At 43.1% G+C, this 26,113-nt stretch overlaps 1 protein-coding gene across 1 annotated transcript in view; it reads left to right on the forward strand.

Annotated features, from left to right (window-relative positions):
* The window catches only part of fbrsl1 (fibrosin-like 1), a 276,488-nt gene that overhangs the window by 156,945 nt on the left and 93,430 nt on the right, over positions 1-26,113 (forward strand). Inside the window, 1 exon segment of the mRNA XM_025897124.1 lies at positions 19,774-19,803. Coding sequence (XP_025752909.1) covers positions 19,774-19,803 — 30 coding nt within the window.

Consider the following 26,113-nt stretch of genomic DNA (forward strand, 5'->3'; position numbering starts at 1 on the left):
TGGAGCTCTCTGCACGTGGTCAGAGCCACACCCTCTGTCACGGGCAATGGAGTGGACTCAGGCGCAGACTGGGATTCACAATTTAATACAGATTCTTATTTACACAGACACCAGGTGCGATGTATATACAAGTGGGGGAAATCTGGGGTTTCAAGGGTCCAAAAGGGATGTTCGGGAAAGGGAATGGCTCTCTCACACTCGTACTCCCTCACAGTTCCACACACCAACCCACTCACGTCTCAAGATTAGGTCACAGGTCCGGGGAAACTGTACACAGGAGAGGGTAGTTACAACGAGGAAACAAACTCATGAAGGAAAACGTTTACAAAGCTAGAGTCTTAACACTAACGTGTCTCGCACAATCATCCAGTGATGAGAGGATCTGAGTCCCGGCCTTAAATGGGATAGAAACACAACAGCAGCGTAATTGGAGACAGGTGCGTGGGCCAAAAGCAGAAGCCCGCAGTGAGCTCCGCCCAGGTGGAATGACGAGAGGAAGAAAGCAGCAAAACAATAAACATATGTAGCCTTGCGGGGCCGTCTGGGCACACACAGGGACCATGACACCCTCAATTGTGGCAAGATCCAGAAATGAAAATTGTACCCGTATCATCCAAACAATACAGTTTTAACAATACAACAATACAGAATTAAATGTAAAGTCATAATCATATTTCAGCAAAGACCAGTAGTTTCAGGAAGTTTGTTTTAGCAAGTCAGTCTTAATGTATGTATTGAAACTAGTAATAGTCTGACAGCTAAACTCCAGACTTGTCACCCACTAAAAACAGTTGGCAAGTTATGAAATACAAACACAGCAAGAGGGGCCCCAGCCTGTGGCTGAAATCCTGCATTGAGTAACTGAGTTTTTCTGTTCAGTTCATGAACGCTTGTTGTGAAAAGAAGAGATGACACGAGAGAATGGTGGCAGACCTATGTTGTAGCTTTTTGAAAACATGTTGCTGGCATCAAATTCAAAATGAGTATATATATGTTTCCTAATCTAAAAAACATTTGCGTAATTTGGCGTAATTTGCAAGTAAGAGCAAAGCATTCTGTAGAAACAGTTATCAGACTGCTTTGGTCTTACTTGCACTAATTGTAGACAATCCTAAGAAAGATTCAAAGTGCACATCTTTTGAGTGGTTTGGGTGGAATAGGAAGGGTTAAAGTAGGCCTGAATCTGCTCTGGTGGTTCTTTTTAAGAGCCCCACTTAAGGTCTCTTTTTGTGGTTCCAGATGTTTTGTGTAGCTATTTATTTAGCTTGTAAACAGGCCGACAAAAAGCAGCGGGCATAATGATGGAGAGGGAAAACCGCAGTGACATTGTTGCAGGGCCTTAGATAGCTGTGTGCTTAATGTTATTTAGAGCCGGGTTTGGGGCAGATGACTTAATCACCCCTGAGAGGGAGGTTACAAAACTGAAATGCAAATCTTAACATTTTGGAATTCATTAGGGTTGACATGACCCTTTGGAACAACAGCAACAACAAAAAGGAACGTGCTTTATGAAAGGAGGTGGGGAGAGTTCTCATTTCTTGCAAATTCTTTCTCTAAAAGGGAATAGAAATAAATGAGCCCGACCTTCTGACTTTGTTCATTTTACTGCAATCCTGCCCTTTCCTAATGTTTCCTGGGAAGAAAGCTATAATCGACAGGCTTGCTAGCTTCAAAGTTCCTATATGGAGCAGGTGGATCATCCCCTGTTGTACTAATGCTGCGACATATTAGAACATCTGCCCTGTAGTCAAGTAACATGCTAACCCCTCTAGGTACAAGAAACGGGCGTTGAAGTTATGATGACAACATGATTTGTCATAATTATTAACATTAATGTTTGCAGAAAACTTTATCTTAGAGTATCACTCTAAGTTGCCGTAGAAACTAGCAGGAACTTTAGCCTTTGAGGAATTCAAAAGTTAAAGCAATGAGGTGAGAAATCTGATTTTTATTTCGAATGAAAACTGTTAGAAAAAAGCTTTATTCTTTCTCATCCTTTAACAGTTTTTATCAGCCAGTTATTCAGACATTTTCAACTAGAAGGTGCATAAGCATCTAACACACACACACACACTCATGTATATCTTTCACTGACGTATGGCAAGTCCTGATCTGTATCTCCCACACAAGCTTCCCCAGAGAATTGATTAAAATCAGAGAGAGAGAGACAGGCCTTGAACATCGCTGCTTTTGTGTGAACAAACAAAAAGATGCCAGTAATTGGATTCACATTGAGAGAGGTATTTAAAACAGTCTGATAACTAATGCAAGCTGCCAGCTATTGCATGGCATTTTCTGATCCAGTTGCCTTTACTGGTCTAGTTGTGCTCCAGCAGAACATAGTTATGTCGAGCAGCTCCCTTTCCACCTTGGAGAATACAAAATTCAGGAAAGGTTTCAATCTGACAAAACTCAAAGATCTTTTCTCTCTGTTTCCTCCACATTTCCTGCTTTTGGCACGTTTAAATGTGCCATTAATTCACTCTGTTTAGGGTCTGTGTCCACAAAATGTGTTAAAGTGCTGAAAGCACCCATGACCTCATTTTCAGAGTGCTTTTCTGAAGTGCTTATTGTTGCTAGGTTACAAAAGACTATCATCCCCAAATTTTTCTCAATTACCTATAGTGATGATATCGCAAGTCCCGCCTCTTGCTGGTTTTGATTTGTCATTAACAGACAAGTGCTGCAATCTTCCAAAAGTTGAGTTATTTTCAAGTGAGAGGGCCAGGAGCGCGGCACAAGAAAAAAAATCTGTGGGCATTTTTGCTCCAAGGACTTGTAGCGCTGTCAACGCTGAGATTCATAAGATTTATATGGAAAATAGCTGCTGGGAGCACCAAAAGCACTGCCTGTGAACACAGCCTCCTGGAAAGCTACAAGATGTTTTTTTGCAGTACATTTTGGATGAAAGGGTACTTCCTCTCTTTGATATTTGACATGTTTAAATGCAACTTAAAGAAAAATAGACGCTGCAGGAGGCTGACGTATGGGAGTGTAATCCAAGCGGGCCAAATACCACAAGTTACAGATAATTAAACCGGTGAAGGGCTGATTAGAGGCAATAAGACAAGAAATTAGAGAATCATGGCCAGACAGAGCGTATCTGATTGTTTACATACCTTGAACTAAGAGAGAGAGAAAGAAGAAGTCAGGGAGAGAAGTGACTGCCATTTTATGTCGAGCTTTGAGGTGAGCAAGATAGAGATCAACTCCAGATGGCTGCAGTCAGAGGGCCCCGGGCTCCAGGGACACCATTGCCTCACAATCCATCGCTCACCCAGACACAGACACTCCATTACGCTGGTTCTGAACCGGAATTAAATCCCATCTCAAACCTGATTGTCTTTCAACCTCTGCTCCATTGTGTTGACATTGGCCTCTGCAGGCTGAGGAGGCAGATACCTGAAGACTTGGGGCTGAATCACGGCTCAGCCTGCATGGTCATAGAGGAAAAAGCCAAGTTAGTCAAATGTGAGCTAAGAGGTAGATGACTGTACAAGACCCTGAAAGATTCCTGGCTGCTTTGAATGTATTTGAACAATAGCTGCAGCATGGTGGACACTCACGATCAGCTCTGACATGTTGAGTAACGTTCTGTTTATATGAGTTATATGAGTCTTATCTGAACTTGGCTACCACTGTCCATTTAATTTTATTGTGGTTGTGTGAGTTCTAGCAATACTTGCACTTTATGCTGGTTGATCAAAGGAAACGAGAGTTCAGCCTGGTATCACTCGAATGACTGCGGCTGTTTGATAGCTAGTATCTGTAACTCGTGACTGGGATAATAGTTTCGGTTGTGGAACAGCAATGAAGACATCCAAATACTGTTACACAATCACGCCGATCACATTTATATAGTCCATTACACTGATTAAAACCAATAATTCTTGGGTTTTTTGGTAGACACAACTTCATCGACTGCTCTTTAGCGTGGCTCTGAGAAGTAATACTTGTTAAATGTTACTCTAGTTTCATTGGGATTTTTAAGATACTCCCAGTTTATGGATGCATTTGTCCACATTTACTGTGTTGTAACACAGTTGCCGACTAACATTGGTATAGAGCCATGTCTTAAATGGTTATCTGGAGGAAAATAAGCATTTTCTTCACTCCCACGATTAAACCTGTAGATCAAAGTGAAACTTTTTAGTGACTTGTAATGCTGATTATTCATGAAAATGTAAAGTTAAAGAAAACAAACAAACATATTCATTAACAGACCTAAAATGACTCAGTGCTGCCTCTGGTGGATAAAATAAGCTACAGTATTGTTGCAATGCAGCGTTTCCCAGAAGCACACCGGCTGAACTGGATGATGCTTGTAATTTTCCAAATTGGACAGTCGAAGATGTTTTAATCATGTAATTGCTTAGATTCTTCTGAGACTTAATTTGAGAGATGAGACATTTGGTCAGAAAATCAAGATAACATGTGGCAAATAACTACATTCACACATCAGGAATATAGTGAATGTACCAGCGATTCTGCTGCATATGGATTTTTGGGAGTTTCTCTCTCGAGTTGCAAAAAAAGAAGGAGAATGTTTAAATCAAGTGCACGATCTGGGTTAGTAGCACTAAAAAGAAGAACGTCTATTTTTTGCATCAGATACTGAAATGAACTGACTACGCCTGTGATTGCGCTCACACTATTGAGCTATTGTCGCGTTCAGAAAATCTATTCTAGAAGCAAGTATGTTGCTTCTAGAATAGCGAACCAGTATTTGGCATTAAAACCATTAAACCATTACTTTGTATTCGATTATTTATTTTTCATTCGGATTGAGAGAAAAAAAATCATCCAATAATTCCAGATGTGCACCTGATTTCGATAATGCTTGGATTACAGTGTAACGATAATAAGGCTGCAGCACATTGCTTCAATGGGTTTGCCTGAACTCACCACATCCTATACTAGACAGACACACAGACTGATAAATATTTATGCTTCTGATTATTCTGTGTGCATTATTAATTGTACGAAAATATCCCTCCAAGAGGATCTCATTAGGGTAGGAAATAAGTCAAAGCTAATAAAGCTCATAGTTGAAAAAGCACTTTTGAACATCATTCCCTATTTCCTCTCTTTACTTCGCCTGTGCTGAAGTTCATAAAATGCACTGTAAACGCATTCATTAGAATTAGTATTTCCTCAAACTGAGTTGACTGGAGAAATTGTGTGTGATTAAATATTAGCTTGAATACAATTAGCATTTATTAGCAAACTCTGCTATGGCAGATAATGAAAATCTTAATGAAATGCTTTGTTGAATTATGTGTCGGGGGTGGGGGTGTCGGGGTTGATTTTTTTATATATTTTTGGTTCCCCGCACATTTAGAGTCAGCATGCCTGAGCTCATAGTACAACATACATTTTTTATATTAAGTGATAATGTAGACAGCTGCTGTAATTGTAACATCCGACTAGTGGGCCCCTTCGCTGAGACATTGTTTTGAATCTGTCTGCTCTGTACAGCAGCCTACAGTTAGTTTAATAGGCTCCTCAGTCTGGTAGAGCTATTACCAAATCCAACACAGACCATTAGGCTGCACGGGCTTAATTGCACATTAATTGGATAATTAGTCCTGCACTTTGTTTTTCTCCCATTTTCTCAAATCTTCTCCCTCATTTTGGCAAGCACTCGGTCATTTTGTAAATTTCCCTTTTGTCATTACGGTTTTCGGCGCAATGAGAAAATGCAGTTGCTGATGCCATCGTCACGTGACTGACAATTTGCCGTGGGGAGCACTCGCTCCACAGGGGGGTGTGGAAGCCGAGGTTTAGAGGGTCGAGGGAGCGCTAGGCTGTCTTCCTCCATGTTGACCCACAATGCACGCTGTGTTTGCATCTCCGCCTGCACAGAAACCAGGAAGAGGCATGCATTGTTAAATAGGCAACAACTCTCTAGGTCCACAAGGTGCATTATTTATGAACGTTTAAAAGAGATTTTATTCATCCCTTCCTCACATTTCTATTCCATTATTGTTTGTGCTCCAGGCATGTGTCTCAGCACTCTCAGATTGCTGCCATTAAATCCAGGGATCCATCGGATGGAGTTATCAAAGTAAATGTTTGGCACATTTGATAGCGTTTGAAATATCCTCCTGTTATAAAGCTCTCCGGGGAGAAAGAGGGACAGGTCTTTCATGCAAATAGCCGGTTTTCTGATATCACATGCTGTCTAAATATCCACACTTATCTCACCACTGTCAACAAATACACAGAGCACTTGCTTGATGTTCGGCTGGATGGGAAACGAAGAAAAGGCACTCATCAGGCCAGACAGCACGTAATGAAATCATTATCTTAAATTTGCAAGCAATCAATCTAGCGAGTTCAAGGTGATTTTACTGACCAAATGGTAAACATGTGGATGGCAGATACTTAGAAAGCCAAAAATGTGGATGACGACATGTAAATGGATCTATTAATTTTGTAATTCGAAGCATATGAATGCAATTTTGTATTCGATTAGATGGCTGGTGTGTTTTACTGTAAAATGACTTTGGGGAACAGGGAGGAAATGAGTAAGAAAAACAAAGGTAGTGATGAACTGTGAGCTGCTCTGCCTTAATGAGCACAGCGCTGGCGTCCTCTGCCAGACCCTGATAGGTCTCCTGATTAGACAAGTTAAAGCTCTGTCCTTTATTATTCCCACAAGAAGCAGCACTTGCTTTAGTCTCTGCGCTAATAATAGCCATAAAGTGTGATCATTCCAAAGTGTTAAAACGCTCCCCATAAACATCGGTCTGTTTTCGTTTTGTTTATTATTCATCTCGTCCAATTACCATTCTAAAGGGGGAGTGTTTCTTGCCAGGCGCTGAGGGAATAGCAGATTAAAAGGCAATGAGGAAACATCTGTGTCTTTGCTTTGCCACAAATCTGCATCTCATTCCTACCGCTGGCATTCAGATAGACAGTGCCTACAATGCAGGGAAAAAAGTAAAAACGCCAAGGTGCATAGGGCTAGCGAATAGAGAGAAGGGTTACCATAGAAACACATACCTCACATGGGTTTATGGGCTGCATCCTATCACATGCTATCAGGAATTACCATAAATCTTCTGGCAGCGAGGGCGGTGGTTAAGGTGCATCTCAGCAGTGAATGACAATGTGTTGATCCCCACATATCTGGAGAGATGCATTCAGCCTCTTTAAATCAAGAGGAAAATGGCATCAGATTTAGCTTGTGACAATAGAAAGATGGAGAGTGCCTCTAATGCATTTCCTTTCATGACGCTGTGTGCAAACACATATTGAAAATCGGAAGGAAGATGCCGGCTGCTTTTCCTGTATATTGATGCCATTGTGGGTGTGAATGATTGCGAAATCAGAAACTTATTGGAAAGCATAATACGGCACAGAGACTTGTATTTATCCCCCATAATCTTTGACTTGGTGTCATCGTGCTTATTCTGTACAGTCATGGTGCGGCTGCCTGCACAGAGCCAAGGCTCGCACCGAGAACTGTGTCAGAGCACAGTGGTACATCAGTGCAATTTCCACAAATGGCACCTTTCCCCAAGCTCCCATCCTCTCGACCTCTGGCACTGAGTGACGACGCTGAGAGCATTATCAGATGTGTTTGAGCAGCTCCCGTCAGCACGACCCCGGTGGGCGGTACAGATATCGAGTGACCTTTTCTGCATGGCTCCCTGATATTAACGCAAGCTCCCCGCCTTATTACCATGGGAACATTTCACAGAGTATTAGACTTAATAAATGACTTTTTTCCTCGGCTTCCATCTCTCCTCCTCCTTCACCATTTTTCTCTCCATCCTCTGCTCCTGCTCCCCTCATCCTTCCTGCTCCTGAGCCGATAACCCGACCTCCCCAGGGGCCCGGCCTCCATAATCGCGTCAGTTCATGGCCCTCTTATTCCGCAGAATTGCTTAATTGGTATGTGTTCTACATAACTGTTGGAGTATTAGACTCACAAATGAAGGTTAGAACCTCAGTGCTTGTAATCGACTGAAAGAAATTGATTTGTGCTCAGCTGCCCTTCTGGGACGAGACTTTATGGTTCTCTGAAGAAATGAAGCTTTTATAATTGTGTGTTCTTTCCCCCCTCTTCTCTCCTCTGGTCTCTCTCTTTTTCTCATTTCCTCCCTGCTAACTGCTTTGTTGACATTCATCAAAAGGCAAGATGCCAGCAGCTTAAAGGTGATATATCTGTCGTCCGTGTTACTGTGCATTGTGCGTACGTGACATAAAAGTGCTAAATGTGTGTTGTTTCTGATTGTGGTTTAAGTACTTTGTCAGTGAATACGTGATCGTGCAGAAGGCGTGAAGCGTCGTCATGCAGCATAAAAACTCTCATTGTTGATCTTGCCGGGTTGTGTGATACTCTAAGATTTCAGATAAATAGCTCAGTTTAAGTGATCATGACTTTATTATGATCATGACTTTGTGGCTGAGTAGCCAGAGTGGCCAGCAGGGTGGCGTGCATGAAATGCAATATAATGCTTATCAAATAAGGACACCAGTTAGAGTTTAGTCCAAAAGTGCACAACCACACAGTAAAAACGAAGGCCTGATTCTGCATTTAAAAGGGAACTGGCAGACAATGAAACAGCCAAAGTAACTGTGGAAATGTGTGGCAAAAGAAAAAGAGACAAATTGTCAGAGGGGCCACAGGAGTCAACCATCCCAAGTTACTCAGAGCAGGACCTGGCAGCTTATTATTAGTTGCCAGTGTCTGTGTTCTGTGTAATGCATGACAGCTCCCTCTGACTTAGGTGACCGTAGATTATTTCTGCCTGTTTTCCAGGTCGGCAGGCTCAGATGTGCTCGGTGCAAAATCACATTTCACGCTTGTGCTAATGTCACCCGGCAAGTGAAGAGGAGTGAGAACTGGCAGGTGGTGTTTACAAATGAGAACAGCCTGAACCACAAGCCACCCTGACACCAAATGCTGATTTGATTATGGAGTGGCATGTAAGAGTATATGAATGTATGTAGCAGACCAGGTGGTACATTAAAAGTAGATTAAGTGAAACAGATGAGTGTCGCATGTTTTTTTTTTGTTTGTTTGTTTTGTTTTGGGGTTTTTTTTTTATCTGTTTTGTCCAAATGGATGTCTCATTCTGGAGCTTGATGAAGGATTTTAAAAACAAGGTGGTGGTTTGAGGGAAAGATGGAGTGTGTTTACTCGCTTTGGAATTCTATTTAAAAGAGGAGACCGTGTTTGTTGCTTATTCTTCTTTGGGCTCATTCTTCCTTGTGAAGATGTTCTCTCTTTAGTGTTTTAGGTGATTCCTTCCCTTTAGGTGCTATCTGTTTGTACTGAGATAAGTTCTGAGCTGAAAATGAGCACATTCACCAGTGCAGTACTTTGATGTATCTGCCCCTCAGTGACGTAAATTGCTCTTGAGTGCTTATAGCGTTTCATTATTACAGTAGGTTCGTATTAAGAACTGCAGTTCTTTGAAATTATAAATCTTGCAGAACTTTTCAGTTTGCTTCTAAAAAGATGATTTTTTTAAATAAATTAACTACCTCAAGAAAGTCGCTTGTGATTTACCATCTAACAGACTAAGAGGCAGAGGTTGTCACTGTCAGATCTTTTCTACAGCTACTAATCTGCACACAACAGGATCAGTTCCAGACTGTACACCTACACCAAGGTTTAAAGTTTCCCCTACATCAAGGATGAATAGAGTCCCCGGATCCAGCAGGACAGCTGCAGCTGGACATTTCTAAGCCCCTCCTCTAGTAAAACATTAAATGTGCATCCATCCATAACTTTGTTAGTAATCCTGCTTACATACAGACAAAGAGACAAAGCAAAGAAATCACAGAGAAATCACAGAACCTCGACAAAACTCTGATATTTCGCTGGTTTCTTCATCTTAAAGCTCATCGAAATCTACTGTGAGGCTGCCAGAGAGGAAGGAAGAGCGTAGCTCTTTCATGTATCTGCACCAAAACAAGGTTTATGGGCTTGACACCGTTTCCACAGGATGTAACCCAACAAGCACATCATTTTATCACTGGAAAGCACTGCAATCAAGAAAACCATATTTTTCCTACTAATACCACAGTTCTGATATAGTCAGATCTAACCGACAGGATCTGCAAAGCTGAACAGCTCCCCTGCACACCCCTACGCCCACCCCCTAAGTTTGCTTGCCTGAGGGTGGTGCCCACAGGCGTGCTGTTGCTTTTCTGGCCTATGGGTAACTTTGATTGGACTGGAGCTGCATTTCTGTAGCTGTTGGCATGAAAGCTCTGCAGTTGGCTGAGGTTGTTTTTTATTTATTTATATACAGAGGCTTAAACTTGTAGAAACAACGCCATGTGAACTAATATTCATTTTTATTTGAGCTCTCAAAAGCAAAGAGGATGAGGCAAGTCAGAGCATGGGGTGACTAATCTTTTGACGGCGCAGTAGCTGATTGTGAACCTGGATGACCCATAATTCTAATTAGCTGGCATTTATACGTGTACAGTTCTTATTCTATAATTCTTGGTAATTGTTAGCAAATGCAAATTGAGCTTTGATGTCCTGTAGCAGCAGGCCCAATCCAATCCAGTCCCCTAATCAACTGTGTGAGATTTAACAGTGCATCCTAAGCATTAGTATTCCAGAGCAGGATCCCTCTTGGATCCAGGCTAGGATTATCCAAGCTCTTAACATCTCAGCTAAGCTGGTTAACACCTGTTTTTATTGACATCTGAACACCATCTTCTTTGGTTTTAAAAGATCTTCCCTTGCTCTCACCAGCAGGTTAGTCACTCTTCTTCTTCCAGGCCCACTTAAATGACCGTTTTTCCCAGCACAAGTGTTGGTAGCAGGCCAGCAGCAATACTGAAAAGATTAGAGGTTAAATCACGACATTTACATTCTCTCAAGCATCATAATTGCATTCCTTATTAGAAATACAGCTGCAATAAAGTGGGGTCACTTTGGTGTATGATATAAATAACATGACCACAGCTAAGTCTTGTGAAGTCAGAGGAGTGCATTTTTGGGGGGGTTTCGAGTCCGAGTCTAGACATGAGCTACAATTTCAAGAATTCCCCATTTTACTGTACATTCTTGTTCAAATTCTTTAGAGTAATTTGCCAGGGAAGAGGGGAAAACAGGCTCTCTTTACATGTTTATTACTCTTAATATTTCCACTGGGGCCCATGTTTGCCCCAGTGTAACTGATGTAATATTCCATTCAGGCGTTGATAAAGCCTGGGGGATTCTACTTAGCAGCGGCTGTAAAGTCCCAGAGAAATCCTCACACTCCCGTGTGTGCCTCTGTCTGTTTTGCCAAGGTCAGCAGGGGAAACTTTGAAGAATGTCACAGGATTTGTCTAAATCATAAAGTATGGATCCTCTTAAGCATTGCAGGCATTAGAGCTGAGCCCTATCAATGATTCCATTAACCTAAATTCCAAACCAGGCTTCACAACATGACCACATTAACCTCGCGGATTTTACCAAGCTCTCGATCCCTGGCTATTTAAAAAGACAGGAATGAATGGTCACTCACAATTGTCTGCCTAGCGGCTACGTTTCCTGCGCCAGACAAGGAATTATCTCTAATATGACCCCATGTTTATCTTTGGCTACGTGTCCACATGTTTTGTGGTTGTTTTTCTCCAACCTTACGACTGTAACAGAAACTGATTAGACAATAGCAGCGGTGCTGTGCGAGGATAAGGTATTTAGAGTTGACAAGGACAGAATCCCAAGCAGCTGATTTTTACCTTTCCTAGATGAACAATAATCATTTCAGGCTAACAGTGCAGGGGCACTGAGGAAGAGGAAGAAACAAATGTCTGCCTTCATTAGGACAAAGGGAGGGTGAGCAGAAGAGCGCCTGACAAGCCAGTAACGCCTCATTGTCCCTGATCTCAAGTTTCATAAATTTCCACGGCTCTCGTTAAAGGACATGTCGCTGCTGTCACCAGGCGCTAACTCGTTATCTCCTCAATGCCGTAAAACGCTGTAATTAACATTCAACAACTGTAACCGATCCAGCATTTCTCCTCTCTAGCCGCTAATTGCCACGCTATTGTGCTTGCACATAAGTGCCCCTTTTGTATGTGTGCTTGTGGGTACACATTGCCGCGGTTCATTTTTGATTGTAAATAGAGGTGAGAAAGCGGCTCGTCTGAGCTTGAAGTTGAACCGCGTTCTCTTTCCTTTCCTTGCGAGCGTTCTAATCATTAAGTTTATGCTTCAGTCAAAGATTTAGTGTTTCCCAGAAAATTTTCACAGACATCTGGACATTTTAAATGCCTTCTGTGCAAGAGTGAAATTCAGGCTTTGCCAGCAGATGCTTTTTTAGTAGACTCGTCACAGGCAACACAGCGTGTATTTATTACTGTATTGGAGGACTATTGGTTGAAATCACAATTACTGTTATTACAAATTTCAAGGCAATGTCTGCTCTTGGTTGTGAGGATATGGAGTGTGCTATTATTTAAGGCAATTCATCGTTCTCTATTAGCCATGCATGAGCGACCCTGTTAAGTCGTATTCTTCACTTCATCATATACAATCTTGTACGGCTGCTACACAAAAGAGTGCTGACTGTTCTTAATGACATTGTTTTGCTTTCTAGGTTTCAGATTTTCATTCATAGTTTCTTGTAGGTCCCCAGCTGTTTGAGCCCCGTCTTTGACAGATTGGTATATGCTTTCCTTTCAGCCGCTCCTGTCTGAACTGACTGCAGCAGCCATCACAACAAGGCCTTATGAATAATTAGTCTAGGTCAACTGATACTCTCCAGCTCCAGACACCGATGTCATCTACTCTGCCAGCACCAGCCAAAAGCCAGATTAACTGTGTGCAGTTCTTCTCAATTGAGTCAGTTAACGTTGATGCAGCTCTTGTTATTCAAAGGTAGCTGGCTAGATGTAAGTCGATACGGGGCAACCCTTGAGGCCAAGCGTGGAACAGGAGAAGGGACGTCAAGTTATTGGTGTCACGGGGGCCACTTTTAGAGGCTACTACGGTGGTCTGTCACAGATATACAATCACCTGGTGCTTTGTCTGTGCTGCTGGGCCTTGGTTTCATTCTCGGGGGATTATGGCGAATGCCAGGGTAAGATTTCCGAGAGCCAGGAAGGCCCCAGGGGGACAAACAAAACCAAATTGTTGCGTAGTGTTTCTTGTCCAGGTTTCGTGTTCAGGTCAGAGGAGAAGTAGTGCATGTGTCTGGGGATGGAGCGGTGCGTTCACAGAATAGGGCTAAAAGCTTCATTGTCAGGCACACGGCGTACTCGTCTGTTATGCCGCATCGTTTCATTTTTTTCAAGAGGAAGTATCTCTTCAGGTTGTTATGACATCGAGTGCCTCCATAACAGCACCAGAGTTTCTCGACAAAGTCTCTGAGACTCTTTTTGAGGGTTAAGCAACTTTATTCCAAACAGTACCCTTTAGTTTTGACTTTTAGGAAAGTCTTTTAACTTAATAGATTGTTTAGTAACCTGCTGCTGTGTGGTTACCAGTCTGGCTTTTTTTCATGTTTCTCCTCACATATCAGGTTTTTTCCGCTGTCAGAGGCTTGAAAACTAAACATGTATTTCACAGAACTAACTTTCAGTTTGTGTGGAGCTGTGGCTTAACCCCATATATAGATAACCTGCTCTTTTAGCAACTCATGGCACCCTTGTGGTTTCACATGTTTGCACAATAGGCACATAGGTTGTGGTTTTTCTCACATTTTCACAACGGCTCACCACCAACGAAACTGCTATAGCTGCAGAGCTTAAACTCTCACTGCCTGCTCGCCCTCCTTCCTGTTACATTTCTGTGAAAACGCCGTCTTAAATTAAAAATTAATTAGTCATCAAACAGATGACATTTTAAGATAAGATTGTAAAATACATCTGAAGTGTGTTCGCTTTGCTGCGAGAGCTTGGGAAGAGGCAGGATATATTTTGGGCCAAATAATAAACATGTTGAGTTTGCCTAGTGCTAAAATGCTCCATACTTCTCTTCATTAGAAACAAGCTTTACACTCAGGCCATGGAAGAACCTGACCTTCTTTTTTATATTAGTGCAGCTATTAGTGTAATAACCTTAGGCTCAATAAAGTATCAACGTCAGCTGATGTTGGTAAAGACACAAACACATGCCTCCAGCTAAAGTGCTAAATTGTGTACTTAATGCTCCTATTGGTTCTAATTTGACCTACAATATCAACAAGACCAGCTGAAGTCTCCAAATTTCTTGATTGGACATAGATCTGGAAAAAATGATCTCTGACTGTGATTAATTTTTCAGACAGCAACAATACTGACATGCTACTTGAGCAAAGAAAAAAGAAAAGAAAGGAAGCCCTTTCACAATCACCATGAACAAATGAGAATGAATTCTCCTCGAGGGTTTGGGGGGGAAGAAGATGGAAAGTATAAATGAGGCAAAGTGTCATCATATGGCATTTTTTTATTAGATTGTTAAAGATAGATCTAATTTTAATTTGGGCTAATGCGAGGAACACTATCAGCCATTGACCAAGGGTGTCTTATGACTTACTTGACGTACTTTGCTCAGCAGTCTTGTGCTTTTACTCTGAACTTAAATGCGGACGCCGGGCCGTGCACAGGGACATGGTAATTTTAAGAGCTCTCACACTCCCTGCTCAGTTCATGAACTTCAAAACCCCTCCTCTATCCTACAGTTCAGCTCCTGGAAGTAGTGCTATATTAGTATCTCCCAGAAAGTGTCGAGCAAGTCCGCTGCTTCTGTTTACAGCCTGTTCAATCACTCTGAGTACTAGTGGCATACTGATTTTCTTGGAAACACCAAATGCCACAGCCCATCCTGGCTTCTCGCTAGTAAGGTATTTATCATATGAAAATTTGGAACTGTCTGACTCGCGCGTTTTACTAGCCTTGTCCTGGAGCTGGGACTGATAAAATGTTGTAATATATGTACTGCAGTCAAAATGGAACATAAAAGTATCCCTGAATACTGCGAGATTTACAGTCTGTCACAGGGAAGCGGTTACTTTTATAACGCTGTTGCGCTGAACATAACTTTTGTAAAAATGGGTCATTTGTTTTTTATTTGTTTTGCTTTTTGTTTTTTGTTATGTGCTTCAAGTAAGAGTCTAGATTTAAAAAAGCGACTCAAGTGTCGGGTTTTTGTTTTAGCATATGTAGCGTACTGTCACCTCATATTGTGTATTTTATAACTCTTTATAGTTCCAGTCTATGTGTCTGTGTGTCTTTGAGTATGTTTGTGTGTGTCCTGTTCTTCTGTGTATGCACTGGTGACCTCAAACCTTAGCCCATGAGCTGGTTTTCTGCCAGTTTTTCTGCAAGGCTACAAGAAAATTAGCTGAGCTGTGTGGTTGCTCACGGCACCCTAATGTAACATTAAGCAGGTTGACCAAGCTCACGCAAGATTGATGTCTTTACGGCTGCACTTTACATCTGTGACACCGACAGTAGGCCCTTGATCCCAAGGTCATAGGTCACATGACATCTTCATTACGTGACATAGATGCAGCCCATTCACCTAGTTTTCACAGACCGGAGGTTTCTAAAATATCTAGTGCAACTATTTAGAACTGCACGTTTACAGTGTTTGCCACCAACGTTAATAAAGTTAACATCATATTCATATAACAGACAACTTGTTGGGCACCGAATGTCAGCAGGCTTTTAATCATGTCGCCTCTGTCCTCGGCTCTTTCAGGCTGCGCTCTTTTTCCTGTCTCTGGCTTCCTGTGACTTGTCTATTTACCCAACATCTCCCTCAGCAATGAGGAGCATTTGCCCATCAGCCATATTTAAAGTGCACACAGGATTAACTCAGCTGAAGACCTAACGCACATGCACAGTCACCCCATGCTCAGTTTGCTGTTTCCAGGCCGCAGATCGGCAAACGGCTCTGTTAGGCTTTCCTCTTTCTCATTCGGTGTCGCTCTGGGCTCCCCAGGCCTCTACCTCCTCCTCCCTCGTCCTCATTTCGCCTGAATTAATTGAGTTCTCATTTTTGTGAGAAAGCTCACAGGAGAGCTGTGTGAGAAGAGAGAGAGGAGTGATAGAAAGAATAAGATAGACACAGGAAGATCAGTGGTAGTAGCCTAGAGGGCATAACTCTCCCAGAGGTAGGCAGTCACCACTTCCTGGGGGATGAAGGAGTCCCTCCACAGTGACTTATATCTTTATCCTCTCAGCACTCATCGCTCAGCGCTTATGGGAAACGACCCGTAGGCTAGTGGTAAGGGTCAGGCAGATGGGCCACTTCAACCCTTCTGACTCAAGGGAAATTTCCACCTAATTTAAGCTCTTTTTGTCTGTGACATTAAGAGAAAGGCAGGTTAAATGGTTTCTGATGAAATAATAAAAATACAGGTGTGTGTGTGTGTGTGTATAAGATATACCTGGATTTTTATCATCATCATATAGTCAAGCTGTAATCCTGTAGGTCTGTAGATACAGACAGACAAACTGGTAATGGCTAAATAACTGAACATAGTAGTGGTGGACAAGCAGAGGAAAAGTAGTGATAGATGCAGCTATACCGAGTGATCAGGAAGAAGGAACACAAGAAGCTCAAAAAGATGTGGAGGGTGAAGTCAACAGTGGTCCCCGTGGTAATCGGAGCACTCGGGCGAGTGACCCCCAAACTGGGCGAGTGGCTCCAGCAGATCCCAGGAATTATATCCTAGATCTCTGTCCAGAGGTGCAGTTCTAGGACCAGCAAAGATACTGCACTCCCAGGCCTCTGACAGAGGACCTGAGCTTGAAGAATAAATACCACCTGCAGGGCGAATGGGGAACTGAACAGGGCAAGCTCACAAACAACCACACTAACAGAAACAAAAACCAAATGAGAAAAATCTGCTGCAGCATAAGTGAATGTAAATTTTAAAAGGTAACATCCTAAGCCGACATTGAAAATTCTGCAGAGGTTAGCATGATATGCAATGTTTCCACAAAATAAAAAGTGGCTAAAGCACCGAATATGTGACCCAACACATGTTACTAGTACAGAAGTGACCCCCAAGCATGACTTTACATTGTATTGTGTCTTTTCTTGTACTCGTTACAAATACTCAGAATGGAAATAGCAGACGTGATATGCTCTCATCAGCTCCAAACCATTGCAACTTCTTGCTTTGCAATATACTTACATGGACTGACAACTTTTTCGAATGTCGTAAGTTGCTCTAAGTTGAGATAAACACTTGTCGAGCTGTTACAGCCAATCGCCCGCCTCTATTCCTCAATGTCACTGCCTTAGCACTCAATAATTCAAAGCTTGGTGGTAATGAGCTCCCCGTAGGCCCTGTCCCCAAGGAGCCTCCCCACTGTGCCTCCACTGTAATGTAGTTATATCTCATGTCAGCCTTCAAATCAATTACATTTCTATCTGATGGCTATGTAATTGCGCCTGATTGAGTTTTTGGCACGCCAGCCAAGTGTGTGGCTCCCAAACTCAAGCCAGTCAAAACAGGAAGCTTCATCAAATGAAACTGTATTTCATCCTGATTGAGGCTGCTCGCATGATAAGCACAGCTGTAATTATGATAATAATAACAATAGCAATCTGTGTTTTCTCATCTTTGTTGTTTTTTTCCCCTTGCTCTCCAGATGATTTTTTTGCCCCAAGGACAACGAGCAGTGTTTACTTTACTCAAGATGCAAAGCCTGATTTGATTGTTGGTAGCATGCGCAATTTAGTAGATTAAATGCAAAACATAATGCTTTTGTATAAATCTAAGAGTGTTTGAGTTTCACTTTGTTATAATGCAGCAGGAATTTTCTGCTGGACTACACACCCACACAGTGCATAGTGATTTCTGCATGCTGCTTAGATATTAATGTCAAATATACAAGTGTGGAACTGCCAGCGGAGCTCTGCTGGCTTAATGCTGCATAATGCCAAGAAATGAGAAGTCGACTTTTGTCTGGAGCAACTAACTGACTGTGAGCTCGTTTTATTGACCCAGACTGGATGGATTGACAGATGACTGGATCGTCAACAGACAAATGACAGAAGATTAATGGATAGATGAAAGTAAACACGGATGGATGGATAATGGGTGGAGGGATGAATGAATGAAAGAAAGCATGAATGGACATACAGATGGATGGCAGGTTGAATGAGTAGACGGATGTACTCATGGATGGATGGACGACTGGACATTCAGATGGATAGATGGATCAACACAATACATGCCTGGGTGGACGGAGGAATTCTCTAATGGAGTAGTATTGAGATAGATGAGAGGGAGGATGCTGTGGTTAGGTGCATCAGCAACTAAATAGTGATGAATTGTGGTCGCTGTCAGCAGCACTAAGTATAACAGACATAGTAAAGCAGCCTGGCTCATCCATAATCAGCAGACGCAGATGATTGTCTTCGTGCCAGATGAGAACTTCTCTGGAAAGAACGCACAAAGAGTATCTACCAATCTGTCTTTTTATCCTCACTTCATCATCCCTTTACTTTATATATACCCGCTTACTCTTGGTGCTCTTGCCCTTTAAATGTCTTCATTTATATTATTCTCTTGTCATTTCTCTTTTTAAGGCCTTGCAGCTCTCCTTCTTTCTTGCTGTCTGTCTGTCTGTCTCACTCGCCCCGCACCGTCTTTTGTGTTAACAGCCTTCTCGTTTTTTTGCAGTGGGGGAGCCACTGGGTGCACATCTACAATCTTGCCTTTCATTTCATGGCTTCTGGAAATGGATGTTTTACTGCCTTCATTAAGGCATGCAGCAGTCAGCGCTGTGTTTTCCCTCTGAAGTTTAGCTCCATGAACCTCACCATTAGAGGACATTATGGCCCCAGATTTCAGGGCACAGTGGAACACTGTATAATTTGATTAGTGTTATTAATCAAGTGGAATACCGCTCCTTTCGCCCCCATCTCACTAACCGCCCCCCACTCCCAGCCGCAGCCCCCTCCTTTTTGCCATTTTACTTCTGCGTTCAAACCCGTCAGATGTTTCCTTCCCTCTTCCTCCTCCCCTTATTCATACACTTCTCTATCACCTGCACAACACACATGCACTGAAATTGATAAAAGGCCCTACACCTTCCCTTTTAAAAGCAGTGATTTACCACTTGCCCCCCCCTCCATCACGACCCTCTTCCCCAGCCTACACCGAGTTCTACCTCCCCCCCCTTTACCCAGGACATAAATCAATTGAGATGAAAGTTCCATAATTGTGCTTGCTGGGAGGGATTTGAGCAAAATTGCACTATGAATTTTTTAAAGGGAATTTTTACTAGCTGTTCAGCAAGACTTGGGCGGCGAAGGAAGGTGAGGCCATGAGGATTTATGGGCCTGGATTCTTCATTACTGAAGTAATTTTCCTGCAAATGATAGTGCAGCACCCTGGAGGGGGGAGTGCTGCCCGCCAGGGAGAGTACAAACCTGCTTAATCTCTCGTGGAGAGAGCAGCTCAGAGCACTAATATCATCTGTAAGGGACTGGGGCTCCATTTGTTCACATCTAAGCCACAGCCAGTGAATTTGTGATTCATATTAATTGATTGCTCAGATTTGTTCCAAGAGTAGCTACAAGTTGATTTCATTACCAAGACGAGTTTTTGTTAAAACTGCTGGGAAACGCGCTTTTGAAGATGAACTGTTTTCATAAAATGTGTGTCTTTCTGTGGTTGAGTCACTGGTGTCTTTCTGAGTGTATATCCATCCTCATGCCGATGAAGACCTGCTTTGCTAAGCTGTTGTGTTGTTGCTTTAGCACAGGTCCACCTTTCTCTCTGCATTTGGCCTTTCCTCCCTCCTCATTTTAACCTTTCTCAGTCCAACATGGCTGACGCTCTGTCTCCATCTCTTTAGGTGCAGCATGCAGCAGTGGCCCTCCTCAAGGTTAGTGCGTCCATGATGCCAGGTCTCATTCTGTATACTGCCTGCTGTCCATTCAATTTTACAGCTCAGTAGCTTGAGAAGCAGGGGGGGCTAAATCTGCTGCAAGAAGGAGAAAGAGAGGGAGGGGAGGAGGAAGGGAGAAACCAAATTATTGTGCACCCTGTCACCAAGTGAAGTGGATCTCATTCCAGGCACACTAACAACTCAAGACAATTAGTCACTTCTCGCTAGGCTAGACCTGAGACTCACTTGATGGTCAAAAAGAGACAGGCCACAGAGGACCCTCTAGTATGGCTAAGCACTGCAGCTGCATTCAGTGGAAAGGGCAGCAAGTTAGAGATAAAATGAGCCTGCTGCAGCATTTGTTTCAGCACTGAGAAAGAATTAAATTAACGGAACATGGTTCCGGGATGAGTCATGAAGATCTGTACAAAGAAGAAGATGTCTGTGATCCGCAGTAATCTATATCGGTGGCATTTCTGATATAAGCCTCTGGTCTTTTCTGGGTCATTCTGTAGGATAAACTTAGTAATGTCAGTTACATACCACCTTCACTCCATCTAAGGTAGTTTGAGGCCAAAGATGAGGCCTGCCACCACATGCTCCTGAACAAAAGTGAAGCATGACTAAGGTGGGTGGTGCGTGGAAGATCAGCAAGTGGAATGAGAGAAAAGTTTGTCCTGGGCCCTCTGGAGAGATGCAGCGTGACCAATTGAGGTGAAGGGGATGAATGAGGCCATTCACTGGGCCTAATGAAAGAGCTCCTGCTGGGTCTTGAATGTGGGTGGGCCCATCTGCACCACATAGGCGTGCTCAAACCAGTGACCTCGAAAATTACCCAGGAAAGCACTTTGGGACAGTCACCCCAGCAACAGGCCGAGGTCTGCATGGTAACCAGGCGCTTCAATCAGCGCCTGGCAGCTTCTTGAACAGGGTGAATTTTCCTTCTCTTCTGAAAGAAGTCCGTGTGAAATCAACTCCAAGGGACATCCTCCGTTTCTTTTTAAAGGGGGAGATGCCAGTGATTGTCCCATGTGAAAACTTTTCTGAGAGGTGTGGAATGCAGCCCTCAGGAGTTTTCCTTTTAAGACACAAAGCACTGTTTGTCTTAGCTACATATGTATATGTGCCGCCTGAGTGTTTGTGCAGTTCTGTACACAGTATTTAATTAGGCTTCCTCAAATGCACAGTAACAGGTTTTGCGAAGCTTTGAAACAGTTCTGATTACAAAGATATAGATCAGGAAAAGCGATTCCCTCAAGACTCCTGGGAGTGGACATTAAGTTTACAAAGCATCTTTAAGTATCTGGTTCATGGGGCTTTATCTGTCTTATTTGGTTTAATATATTCAGTGTTGATGAGCCAAAGGCGTGCAGGTCATTGAAGTTCCATTCCTGTCTCCGTTTCCTCATGGAACTTTTGACAGCGTGAAATGACAATCCGCCCCTGCATGCATCTGCCACGTCAAAAAGTAATGAGATTGTGCTGCTGGAAATATCACTACAAAGCATCAGGCCTGCACTTGGGTCTGACTGCACCTTCAAACAGCGCTGCCTGCCAGCTCGCCTGCCTCGCCTGCCTGCTGCAAAAGAAACGAACAAAAACAATCAGAATCAGAGACAGAGAAACGGCAAGGGAAGCTCCCCATGCTGAGACAAACGAACACGCCAGGGCCTTTCATCCTGAGAGTGATTAGCCATCCGAACCGTTTTAAAATCCTGCTTTGAGTGTGTTCCTCAAACGAAAGAGCTCCATTGAGGAGTGGTAGTGAGATGTTCCTGGCTGGGAAGCGCCAGTGATCTAGCCTCTAATTGTGGCGTCGCTGACAAGGCTGGTGTGGCTGGGAGCTTTTTAAGCGAGGCTTTTTGCTACGCTCTTGTTCCCTTCCTGTCAGATCCGCCACCAAAGGCACCAGGAAACAAAAGGGCCCCTCAGATTCTGCTCTTACATCCATCTGCCTATCGCTTTGTGCATAAATACAGACCTAATTTAACACATTAATAGTCCCTGATGCTAGCCTAATGTGACCAAAACTACAGTATGTCCTGTAAATGTGTTGTCTGCTTACAGATGCAAATGTAAGTTGGTTTTCACACTGTAATTCCTGTCTAATTCTTGTTTTTGTAGCTTTCATGTTTTCCGTGTTATTACTGATCGAATTCTGAGCTTCAAAGACGATACTGACACATTGGCAATAGTTTAGTTCTGCAGTATAGAAGGAACAAAGACGTGTTCAAGGTCTTTGAGCAGCATTCAGCAGAGCTGGTAGGAGCTTATTTGGCATAGCAAACTTTTCGTATTCTCGATAGTCTTCAGAAGTCAGATTGTCAAAGGTTTGAGGTATGGCAGAGAAGCAGTTTGACAAATGAAAGAAACAGCGGTGCTAGGAAGAGAACACAAGGGGAGCGTGGGTTAGGGGAAAAAATAGGAAAGGATTTAAACCCCGGCTCATAAAAATCAGTATTATAACAACATTAATTGATGCTGCTGAGTACCATATGTGACGCCATATGGAATAGCTGCCCCAGAGGCCTGCTATAATAGACAGCCTGCAGTGGTGCACACAACTTGGCACATTTACAAACAAGGGACGTCCCATTAATATCAACCACACAGACTGAGCAAGAGACAGTGAGAGAGGGAGTGAGAGGGCATAGGAGGGAGGGAGGGAGGGAGAAAATAAGCAGAGGGAACCGATTTAATTCATGTTTTGTTTGGTTGCCATCTTTAGACCTTTTGTTTTTGCTCATCTCATGTTATATATTTTTTTTCAAATGAAGACATGTATTATATGTATATATAAATATGTATATTCAAACCCAGCCTCTCTAATCTCACTGCTCCTTAATTACAGTAATAAATTGCCCCTCCCTTTTGGGTTGATCACATCACCCTCTGTCCGCCCAACTGCCACTCCCACCGCAGATGCCCAGTGTTCCTTTCATCATACACACACAGACACACACGTTAGCAGATGAGGTGATTTATGGCACCTCGACAAAGGTGGCATGAGAAATCTCTGTTTAACCTCCAATCTTGAAGCAGCTGTTATTTACTGCTGGCTTAAGATGAGTTTTGTCACTTTCCGGTCCTTGTTGCTCACAGCACTGATCCCGACATAGATTGTCTTTATGTAATGACAGTTAGAAATGTATTTAAAACAACAGTAATGAACAGAAAATTCATGTTGGAGTTTTGAGATTCACCGCTTTTTATTTAGTTACCTGTTACAGCGAAAATCTGCCAAGCGCAATTCTTGCATTCATATATTTTCATAACTGAAAGTACACGACTAATCAGCCGATTCTTACTTTCTTGTTCTGCCACTAACTTTAGACATCACATTCTCCTAGTTTTCTAATTTATAATTTGATCACTTGTTAACCCAAAAAATGTCCAATTAACAAAGATATAAGACCAAAATCATCCCATTTAAAACAGTGAAAGTTAAAGATTAGCGAAAGATTAAGAAATTATTACTGCTAAATAACAGTTTTAGCACATGTAAAGCACAAAACAACATAAATTACAAAATTACAACAAAACATTTGGGCAGCGAGGTGGCTAAAACTGCAGTTGAAGCTTTTATCCCACAAATCTGTGCAAATGTTCCTTGTGATATCATGTGATAGCATCATTACTCCTTTGTATGCCAGGGGCATCTGCAGACAGACATGTATCCAGCTTTATGGCCATGTATAGCCTGGATGCACATCCATCCTTTATACGCAAGGCTCTTCTGACTCTTCTGACATGCCCAGAGCAAGTAGGGAGAGAGAGAGATCCTTATGAAACTGAGTTGTCAGCCATTCTGTTGACTTTCATAGAATGTGAGGCGAAACAAGAATAGTGTACAGCTGTTTCCTCCCTGACACAGAGGGAGGCAGATGAAGAGCAAAAGAGGGGAAAAGAGAAAGAGGGTGGGAGGGAGGAAGAGAGAGCTCTCCGCTCTGTGATGTGCACTGATGTAGCTGGAGCTCTAGGTCAAACGCTGCCAGTGTTTTGTGTTCATCTTCGTCTCGTCTCCCCAGTGCTCCTCTAAATTATTCACAGCCTGAAGTGTGCAATGTGGCTGCCTCCTTCTTTCCTCTCTCCTCCTTCAGTCTAGATTGCTCTGTCTTACTTTTTTCTGTTTCCCTTTCTTTCTTTCTCATGTGACAGCTTGTTTCAAAATCCCCCCTCCCCAACCCGTCCCGCATCCACTCATCTACCATCACCCACCCATCTTTTATTAGTGACTCCATCTCTCGCACTTCTCCTTTCATCCTGGCTTTCTTGCTTGATTCTCCAGACTAGACTCAGTCATCCCTTTTTAGGTGGGTAGGCTGCCAGCTGTTAGTATCAACTCCTTAGTTGGTAGCTCCTGCTCTCACTCTACATCTTTCTGCCTCCCTCACATCGATCTCGTAGGATCTTGGATGCACTGGTCGGGCTGACAGCGAGTTCTCCCCCGTCTGACTTTCTTTGTGCTCGTTTTATCTGGGTGACTCGTGAGAGAAAGTGCATGCTGAATCCTCAGACCAGTCTGTATCTCATATTAAACATGTGCCTGTTAGTCATTAAGCTTTTAAGAGACTACCTGTCCTGTAAACAAGAAAGAAAGTAACCAAGGCAAAAAAAAAAATCAATGACATGGCAGGGTTAGGGTTACGCAGTTGTCATCCATCAGAGTTTTTAGTATTTGGTCCTTTATTGTCTGTGGGTGTATCAGAATATAGTAGGCACTGTGGAAAAATAACACTGTTTTAATTGGCTGGATTATCAGATTTTATCCATGCTGCAAAAGCCCAAGGGGAATGCACACACAGTACATCTGTCTGCAAGTGGGAGACTTTGTAACACATTATTATTGTGAGGTTAACGAGGAAGATGCAAGCACTGGTATCAGGTCCTGTCTGGACAGCAGGGGTTGGAGGATGAAGTGTGCCCCTCGTGGCTACCTGAGGAGAGAGCAGAGCAAAGAAAGTAGTTGAATCTAGTTCCAGCTATTGCCACAGGACACTCATTTGTAATTCTGTACCCTGCCTATAATAACGTTTGATCATTGCAGAGGGGGGACGGGAGGTAAGGGAGCTGAAGTTTTCGCCCTCGCTCTTTGCTCCCCCCCCCAAGCCCTTTACCCGCCCTCTTGCATTTGCTGTCACCCAGTATGAATGCCCCCTCTGGCCCGATGACAAGTCTAGCGTGAAACGCTTGGCTGCCCCCTGAAATTAGCAGTAGAGCCCCCCGGCGGCACATGCTTCTCATGACCAGCACACAGTGGGCTGCCGCCAGATTCTTTTCATTATGGCTGTGGCCTGCCAGCCCCCTGACTCTACCTCCTTCTGCCTCTTCCTCCATCCCACCCTCCCTCTCCTCCTCCTTCCCCCTGTGTGTCGGCCAGAGCTCAGTAAACAGCATCTGTAGTGCTCATCACATTACTGTCGTAGGGAGAAGGAGAGAGTGAGAGCCAAGTTCTCGGTGGGGATTGCTGTTATGTCTGTGTATCAAAGTCCGCATACATATTAGTATTTGCATGCATGTAGTATTTTATTTCATGCGAACATCCACAGTAGCTCATATGTATATGCACATATATTGTGTGCACATGTCTCTGTTGGCTTGACAGGATTAGCAAAGGAGAGAGAGTTAGTAGCAGTAGTACAGAGTGAGAAAGAGTCAGAGAGAAGGGGAGTAGCAGTACAGAGCAATGCCTGGAGGCTCAATCTGTTCCTCACTGAGCTATATCAGTGTTAGAGACGGCGGCTCGGGCCGCAGGGAAGCCTCCACTCGCTCCATCAAACTGTCAGGCAGCCAACGGAGCTGCACAGGGAGACTCTCAGCTGCCCCCAGGGCCAGTTCAAGTCAACATCCCATTTCCTTGCCTCCTCGCCTAATTTCTCCTACGCCCCGACTTAAATTTCCAATGCCCAGTGTCTGCCGCTGCAGCTCAGCAGCAACAGGCCCAGGGCCATGTCAAAACTCTGGGAGGTACCGAGCGTTGCGCGTGTGTGTGTCTGTGTCTGTGCACGCTAATTTCTGAAGGCAAGATAGCACTAGCTGCAGTCAGCAGAGAGGAGAAGGAGCTGCAGGGGCCCCATGAAAGACAAAAAAATAAAGAAATAAATAGAAAAAATAAAAAAAACATAAATCAGTGTTTTATTTTTCTCTCTCATTCTCCCTTACCTGTATGCCCATTTTTCTTCTTCAGCTGTATTCATAACACAGTTGTGTATTCCCTGTCCCATCAGATTTCTGGCAGTTTCCTTTTTCTCTCTGAGCTGAATAAATGCTCCCTGTTCTCTCATACATCTGCCATTACTGTCTGTTT

This window comes from Oreochromis niloticus, linkage group LG12 (genome assembly GCF_001858045.2).
Source record: "Oreochromis niloticus isolate F11D_XX linkage group LG12, O_niloticus_UMD_NMBU, whole genome shotgun sequence".
NCBI lineage: Eukaryota > Metazoa > Chordata > Actinopteri > Cichliformes > Cichlidae > Oreochromis > Oreochromis niloticus.